The following is an 8,435-nucleotide window of genomic DNA, read 5'->3' as shown; positions in this document are numbered from 1 at the left end:
TAATCATCATACAAACCTCCAACAGCCAGGATCGAACTCGGGACCCCTGTGCAACAGGCGGGAATGCTACCGCTAGGCTATGGGCCTGGCTAATAGGAAATAACAATTCGAATACTATGTACTCGAATACCCTTCGTCTCACGTTGGTGAGCAACGGGGTCTACACCGGTCATTTCCCAACAGGCGCACATAACCAGCAGATAGCATTTTACCGAACCTAACTACAACGCGGAGGTATATGAATACGAACAAAGTGCATAGAAACGTGCACCTTCATAGAACATACAAACCTCCAACAGCCACGATCGAACCCGGGACCCATGAGCAACAGGTGGGAATGCTACCACTAGGCTATGGGCCTGGCTAATAGGAAATAAGTATTCGAATACTATGTACTCGAATACCCTTCGCCTCACGTTGGCGAGCAACGGGGTCTACACCGGTCATTTCCCGACAGGCGCTCATGATGTTCTGGCTGTGAATGAAATAAATTGCAGGGATAGAGGTAAAGAATGTTTTTGAAATGTCTTAGGAGTACAGCCAATGATTGTTGTGAGGGCATGAGCTAAGGAAAGGGTAGCACAACTGCTGAAGCAGGAGTTGCAGAAGTGAATGAAAGACTATAAAGAAGTGAGCTCTGGACTGATGCGGGCAAATGAAAGTGAGGTGCGAGAGATGGGTAATCATTACTGCTTATGAACCTGATCATGAGAAGAAAGATTATGAGAAGCAAGTGTTCTGGGAGTAGCTGAGTTTCATGTATGACACATGATATTAGTGTTAGGTGATTTAGATGCGTTGGTGTTTAATGCGGTAGTTGACGTTATAGTTGGGGGGCATGGGGTATTCCGTAATGTGAATGGAAATGGTGAACAGCTTTTGGACCTGTGTGGTGATAATGTTTAGTGATTAGTAATACCTGATCTAAAAATAAGCACATACATAAGTATACGTATGAGAGTATGAGTATGGTCAGCGAGCATCATTGGATTATATATTAATTGATAGGCGTGTAAAAGAGAGACTTTTGGATGTGTCGGTATGAGAAAAGATTTGTAGTGGTTTTCGGAAAAGATGACATATCATGAGTGAGAAGAGAGTGGTAAGAGTACGTGATTTTGGAAAAGAGGCTTGTGTGAAGAGCAACCGTGAGAAATTGAGTATAGAATGGCAAAAAGTTAAAGTAAACGAAGCTAAGGGAGTGGGCAAGGAATATAAGGAATTTAGGGAAGAAGCACTGGTAAGAGCAACAGTTGCGTGTAACACGCTTAAGGTAGAAGGGCGGCAGGTTAGAAAGGGTAGTGAGTGGTGGGGTGAAGAAGTAAAGTAGCTAGTGAAAGAGAAAAGAGAGGCATTTGGGTGGTACTTACAGGGAAGGAGTGCAAATGATTGGGAGATGTATTAGAGAAAGCGGCAGGGGGTCAAGAGAAGGGTGCTGGGTTAAAAAAAGAGTTCAAATGAGAGTTGGGGTGAGCAAGCATTAGTAAACTTTTGGAAGAATAAGTTGTTTGGGAAGGAGGTTAATGTGTGCGAAGAATGGGAGAACAGATAGGAACATCGGTGAAAGAGGCAAATCGGGAAATCATAGTATGTAGTGATGAAGTGAGGAAATGGAGTGTTTTGAAAAGCTGTTGAATGGGTTTGATGATATAATGGCAAATATAAAGTGTTTGGGCCGGGGTGGTATGCAGTCATAGAGAGTGGTTTGGTAAAGTACTGTTGAATTTCTTTAGAAAGGGGTGGCTGTGTTGTTGATTACTTGATAAGGATTTTCATTGTATGTATAGAACATGATGAAGTACCTGAGCATTGTAGGAATGCATGTATAGTACCATAGTATAAAGGCAAGGGGGACAAAGATGAGTATTCAAACCACATACGGTTTAGTTTGTTTAGTGTGTACCGGGTAAGTTCTGAGTGAGTGGTGACTGAGAGATGAAGGCATAAACAAAACATCGGGCTGGGGAAGAACAGTGATTTCAGAAGTGGTAGAGGACGTGTGGATCAGGTGTTTGCTTTGAGGAATGTTGTAAGAAATACTTAGAAAAGCAGAGGGATCTTAAGAAAACCTATGATAAAGTGAATATAAGATTCCTTGTGGAAGGTCTTAAGAATATAAGGTGTGGGAGGAAAGGTGCTAGAATCAGTGAGAAGTTTTTCAAAGGTGTAGGGCGTGTGGACGACAAGGAAGAATGGAGTGGTTCCGAGTGAGGGTTGTTCACGGCAGGGGCGTGTGATGTCCCCATGGTTGTATGGTTTGTTAATGGATAGGTTGGTGAGGGAGGCACTTGCAAGGGTCTTGGAGAGAGGGGCGAGTATGCCGTCTGTTGGGGATGAGAGGGCTTGGGAAGTGAGTCAGTTGTTGTTCGCCGATGATACAGCACGGGTGGCTGATTCGAGTGAAAAACTACTGAAGTTGGTGGCTGAGTTTGGAAAAGTGTGTTAAAGGAGGAAGTTGAGAGTAATCATGAACAAAAGCAAGGTTATTAGGCTTAGCAGAGTTGAGGGTTAAGTTAGCATGGATGTAAGTCTGAATGGAGAACAATTAGAGGAAGTGAAGTGTTTTAGGTACTTGGAAGTTTATATGGCAGCGAATGGAACTATGGAGGCGGAAGTGAGTCATGGAGCGGATGAAGAAGCGAACGTTCAGGAAGCATTGAAGAATACGTGGAAAGAGAGATTGTTATGTGGGAAGGTGAAACTGGGTATGTTTGAAGGTACAGTAGTCCCACCGATGTTGTATGGATGCGAAGTATGAGCGATAGATGAGAATGTGCGAAGGAAGGGTGATTAGTTTAGAAATGAAATGTTTGAGGCCAGTATGTGGTGTGACGTGGATTCTTCGAGTAGATTGTAGTGTGGTTGAGTGTGGTTGAGAGCTGCAGAATGTTTGCTTAATGGTCTGGACATATGGAGAGAATGAGTGAGGAAAGGTTGACAAAGTGGATGAATATGCCAGAAGTGGTTGGAACAAGAAGAGGAGATCAACTAGAGATAGAATGATGGAGGGAGAATGATTTTGAGTGATCGGAGCCTGAATATACAGGAGGGTGAAAGACGAGCACGGAACAGAGTGAATTGAAACGATGTGGTATTAAGAGAAGTCGATGTGCTCTTGGTGGATTCAACCAGGGCATGTGAAGAGGCCGTAGGAATCCATGGGAAGGTCAAAAGGGTCTGGTTGTGTATAGGTTGGCTATGGTTTCAATGCATTGCACGTTACAGATAAAGAATGGATAAAGCGAATGCGCATTTCTTCGTCTGTTCCTGGCGCTACCTCGCTAACACGGGAAACAGCGATAGAATATGAGAAAAAATATATAAACCTGCGTATAAACGGTTGTTCATAGGGAAGAAAAAATACTTCCCACTTATTCCCTGCGTGTCGTAGAAGACGATTAAAAGGGGAGGGAGCGGGGGGCTAGAAATCTTTCCCTCCTGTTTTACTTTTCCAAGAGAAAGAACAGAGAAGGGGCTAAGTGAGGCTTTTCCTTCTAAAGCCCTGTCATCTGTTATGACGCTACGTCCCTAACGCTGGGCATGGGGAATAATTATTATATATATATATATATATATATATATACATATATATATATATATATATATATATATATATATATATATATATATTGCAGCACTGGCCGTGTCATTATAGGGTCTAGTAAACAACCAGTGCGATATATACAATGATGCCAGTGAATGCCGCCTTAGCCAGTCGTGTCCACAGGTTAGAAGTCACAGAGGTACTCGTGTCAGGTGGAGCAGCTCCACTGAGCCACTGAGGTCTGCTCTCCACCGCTGCTCCTGCCACACAGACCTGCGGTTGCCACTTACTAGATATCACATCGGAGCGAAATTTCTTGAGATTTTTACTTCAGTTTTGTGTGACTTAAACTATACTTCTAGTTTGTGTGAAATTATCCCATAGTGTACAAATGAACGGTCGTCATGCCCTTTGCGTAAGTATATAAAAAGAAAATGTCAGAAATACGATCGCGAAAGTATAACCTTATCAAAGGTGACGTCAGTGCTGGGGGCACGTGTAAGAGGCAGCAGGTATGTTGGACACCAGTGGTATCCGTGCGCTCAGTCGAGCAAGACGGAATTCTCATAGCTAACAAACGTTAAGGAATCTGCTGCTTCAATAAAAAAAGATTCTCTCAATGGTGTCTGCAGTATGTCGCCACTTTAAACTGCTCCTGTTTCAAGGTATATAACAAACGGAGTCCTGGTGTTATGTGGCTATGTCGGGACACTCTCATGCTCTTCTGATCCCGAGATAGTCCGAATATGGAAACATATTTACCCAGCCAGAGGGTCAAGTGGGAACAGCGCGGTGTGTGGCGTCCGGGGAGACACTGACAGCAGGGACTCGGCAGCGGGTGACACCAGGCAGACTGACACAGTGTGACGCCAGGATTGATCAAGAAACTGTCATGAACTATCAGTAGACTCGTCACTTGAATGAAAATACCAAGTTGTTGAAAGAGAAGTGATTTGTCAGTCGAGGTAGATATAGCCTCTGATATGTGGACTTCATAACAATTTGGAAACTTTTCAGAAACGTTGGTGATATCGATGCGAGTAAAGTAGTTATCAACAGTTGGAGCGATGCTAGACGTGAGCGGCGTGAGGATGGAGGGAACACAGGAGCCGCGTCGTGACACCTCCACAGATCCCAACAACAACAGGAACAGCCAGCCAGGGGAGAAGTATGGTCTGCGCCCCAGAACCATCATCAAGAGACTACAACAGGAAATAATCCGTAAAGAAGTCCCCAAAAAGCCACCAAGATGTAAATCAAGGCCGCCACCGTTGTCTAAGTATCGGAGGAAAACTGCCAATGCTCGAGAACGTCACCGCATGAGAGAGATCAACAACGCATTCGAGTCACTACGTAAGGTTCTGCCGGACGCTATGGAAGTTCATGCCAGCTCATCGTCAATGACCAAGATCACGACCCTTCGCCTGGCTGTGGCGTACATCAGGGCTCTGTCACACGTACTGGACGAAGCTGGTCAGGAAGACCTCTGCTCTATCCAAAACACACTGCAAAACTCAATACAAGACTCGCTGCAGCATTCCTTGCAACATACATTTCAGTATTCTCTGCAGGTGACACCAACGTCAGGCAACGTGACAACCTTACATCACCAGTACTCGACGTCCAGTCTAGCCCAGGAGCAGTTCCCGCAGCTGCTGGGCTACTGTTCCACGTACAGCGCTGTGTCTGGCACCAGCTCGCCCTCCACAGATCGAAAGTCTCTCAGTAGTGGCAGTGATATCGACGAGCTCCTCTCTGACGATTCTGGACTACTGGAGGATAGTCTGGATGTTTTCCATGATATACCAACTATACCTGTCGCTGACCCGTTTGATATATTACTGGTGACCGAGAGGGATGGTCTTCCTTTCACAGCGGAGCTCTGTAACTAAGAACAGATTTCCTGTAGAGTGTTAAGTCAGTGATAAATATTTCAGCAAGAAATAGATATATCGCCATGCTGAGGAGATGGTGCTTCCCTGTAATGTTTGTGGATATCAGTAACATTTCTGGGGTGAAGACGTGCCCGGGCCTTTCTACGTGACTAGAAATACTGATTGAAATCATCAACACTGACACTTGCAACACAAGAACCAGATGATTGTTACTTGGTGTCCATAATGATGCCAAGTGTTTCGTGGTTGTGTTAGTTACCTGCGTGTTGATACCATAACACCTCAGGGTGAGCTAGGTGTAGCGAAGCCAACATCCTTGTAGGGTGCTAGTCTAACAAGTTGTGCCATACTTTGTAAAGTTCACCGTGAGACTGACCACTGACACGGTAACACACTCTCAGTAACAATACCTGGTGCGTGCACTACATCCAGGAATGTACAAGACAGTACGAATGTGTATTATATGTACAAAAGGACTTTTTTTCAGTGTTTCTATAAATTTTGTGTCATAATAAAGGTACCACTGAGGGAACATTCACTTTAGATATATCCTAACAAACAATGCACGATAAAGTACCTAATATATATATATATATATATATATATATATATATATATATATATATATATATATATATATATATATATATAAATATATATATATATATATATATATATATATATATATATATATATATATATATATATATATATATATATATATATATATATATATATATATATACATATATATATCTAACGTTGCTCTTCAGTGTTTTCAGCAGCTGCGACATTGTCTTTTAGCATTTGTGTGACAGTCGGAGGAAATCTTCCCTAGTGTGATACTACACACTTCCTCCTGGTGACCTGGGAGGAGACTTTCTCTAGTCTGACGCTACACATATACCTGCTGCTGGTAACCAGGGAGGATATGTATAGATGTATGCATTGCCAGACCGGTAAAACAGTAACTAAAAGATGCCATTGGCACCGCTATTGAGTACGCAAGGATGACCCTGAAGACCTTAACAACCCAGTCACATTGTACTCCTCTTCTGATTACCACAACCGTAACGTTATGGAATCCATCTTACTTGCTAATATAAAGAGCTTGAATTTGTCCCGCGGCGACTTTAAAGCACACCTTGTCATCAATCAAATCATTATGATAGAATTATCAAGAAAAGATAACAAGAAAAATAGTCGAACATACATATTGTTACCCAGACCGATCCTTCCCCGTACAAACCCCCTTAACCACATTGCACTCCTTGCTTTCCCTTGAACGGTCAGAACAATGTTTAGTCGAGAATGGCAGAGGAGAGAGGGAATTAGGATTAAAAAAAAAAGACTTTATGAACTGTCTGCAGACTGTCTCCACGAAACATGTAGTGCTGCATGTATGATTAAATTACGTTACAGAAAATTATATGAAATCATACCGAATTGCCATTACACTTTCATAAAAATCATCACTGAGTGTGATCAACATAGTATTATATATATATATATATATATATATATATATATATATATATATATATATATATATATATATATATATATATATATATATATATATATATATATATATATATCTTTCTTTCATACTATTCCCCATTTCCCGCGTTAGCGAGGTAGCGTTAAGAACAGAAGACTGGGCCTTTGAGGGAATATCCTCATCTGGCCCCCTTCTCTGTTCCTTCTTAGGGGGAAAAAACAAAAAATACAAGAGGGGAGGATTTCCAGCCCCCCGCTCCCTTCCCTTGTAGTCGCCTTCTACGACACGCAAGGAATACGTGGGAACTATTCTTTCTCCCCTATCCCCAGGGATGATTATATATATATATATATATATATATATATATATATATATATATATATATATATATATATATATATATATATATATATATAATTTGAGTGAGTGCTCAAATTACAGAAGTATAAGTTTGTTGAGTATTCCTGGTAAATCATATGGGAGGGTATTGATTGAGAGGGTAAAGGCATGTACAGAGCATCAGATTGGGGAAGAGCAGTGTGGTTTCAGAAGTGGTAGAGGATGTGTGGATCAGGTGTTTGCTTTGAAGAATGTATGTGAGAAATACTTAAAAAAGCAAATGGATTTGTACGTAGCATTTATGGATCTGGAGAAGGCATATGATAGAGTTGATAGAGATGCTCTGTGGAAGGTATTAAGAATATATGGTGTGGGAGGCAAGTTGTTAGAAGCAGTGAAAAGTTTTTATCGAGGATGTAAGGCATGTGTACGTGTAGGAAGAGAGGAAAGTGATTGGTTCTCAGTGAATGTAGGTTTGCGGCAGGGGTGTGTGATGTCTCCATGGTTGTTTAATTTGTTTATGGGTGGGGTTGCTAGGGAGGTAAATGCAAGAGTTTTGGAAAGAGGGGCAAGTATGAAGTCTGTTGGGGATGAGAGAGCTTGGGAAATGAGTCAGTTGTTGTTCGCTGATGATACAGCGCTGGTGGCTGATTCATGTGAACAACTGCAGAAGCTGGTGACTGAGTTTGGTAAAGTGTGTGAAAGAAGAAAGTTAAGAGTAAATGTGAATAAGAGCAAGGTAATTAGGTACAGTAGGGTTGAGGGTCAAGTCAATTGGGAGGTAAGTTTGAATAGAGAAAAACTGGAGGAAGTAAAGTGTTTTAGATATCTGGCAGCGGATGGAACCATGGAAGCGGAAGTGGATCATAGGGTGGGGGAGGGGGCGAAAATCCTGGGAGCCTTGAAGAATGTGTGGAAGTCGAGAACATTATCTCGGAAAGCAAAAATGGGTATGTTTGAAGGAATAGTGGTTCTAACAATGTTGTATGGTTGCGAGGCGTGGGCTATAGATAGAGTTGTGCGCAGGAGGATGGATGTGCTGGAAATGAGATGTTTGAGAACAATGTGTGGTGTGAGGTGGTTTGATCGAGTAAGTAACGTAATGGTAAGAGAGATGTGTGGAAATAAAAAGAGCGTGGTTGAGAGAGCAGAAGAG

General features: G+C 42.1%; 1 protein-coding gene across 1 annotated transcript; it reads left to right on the top strand.

Annotated features, from left to right (window-relative positions):
- The first annotated feature begins 4,086 nt into the window (after positions 1-4,086).
- On the top strand, positions 4,087-5,971 carry LOC139755275 (uncharacterized). The gene has a single exon (XM_071673394.1). The coding sequence runs from the start codon at positions 4,612-4,614 to the stop codon at positions 5,434-5,436; it is 825 nt and encodes a 274-aa protein (XP_071529495.1). The 5' UTR covers positions 4,087-4,611; the 3' UTR covers positions 5,437-5,971.
- The last annotated feature ends 2,464 nt before the right edge of the window (positions 5,972-8,435 follow it).

This window comes from Panulirus ornatus, chromosome 19 (genome assembly GCF_036320965.1).
Source record: "Panulirus ornatus isolate Po-2019 chromosome 19, ASM3632096v1, whole genome shotgun sequence".
Lineage (NCBI taxonomy): Eukaryota > Metazoa > Arthropoda > Malacostraca > Decapoda > Palinuridae > Panulirus > Panulirus ornatus.
Note: the sequence above shows the minus strand (reverse complement) of the source record. Positions and strands in the feature narration are given on the sequence as shown.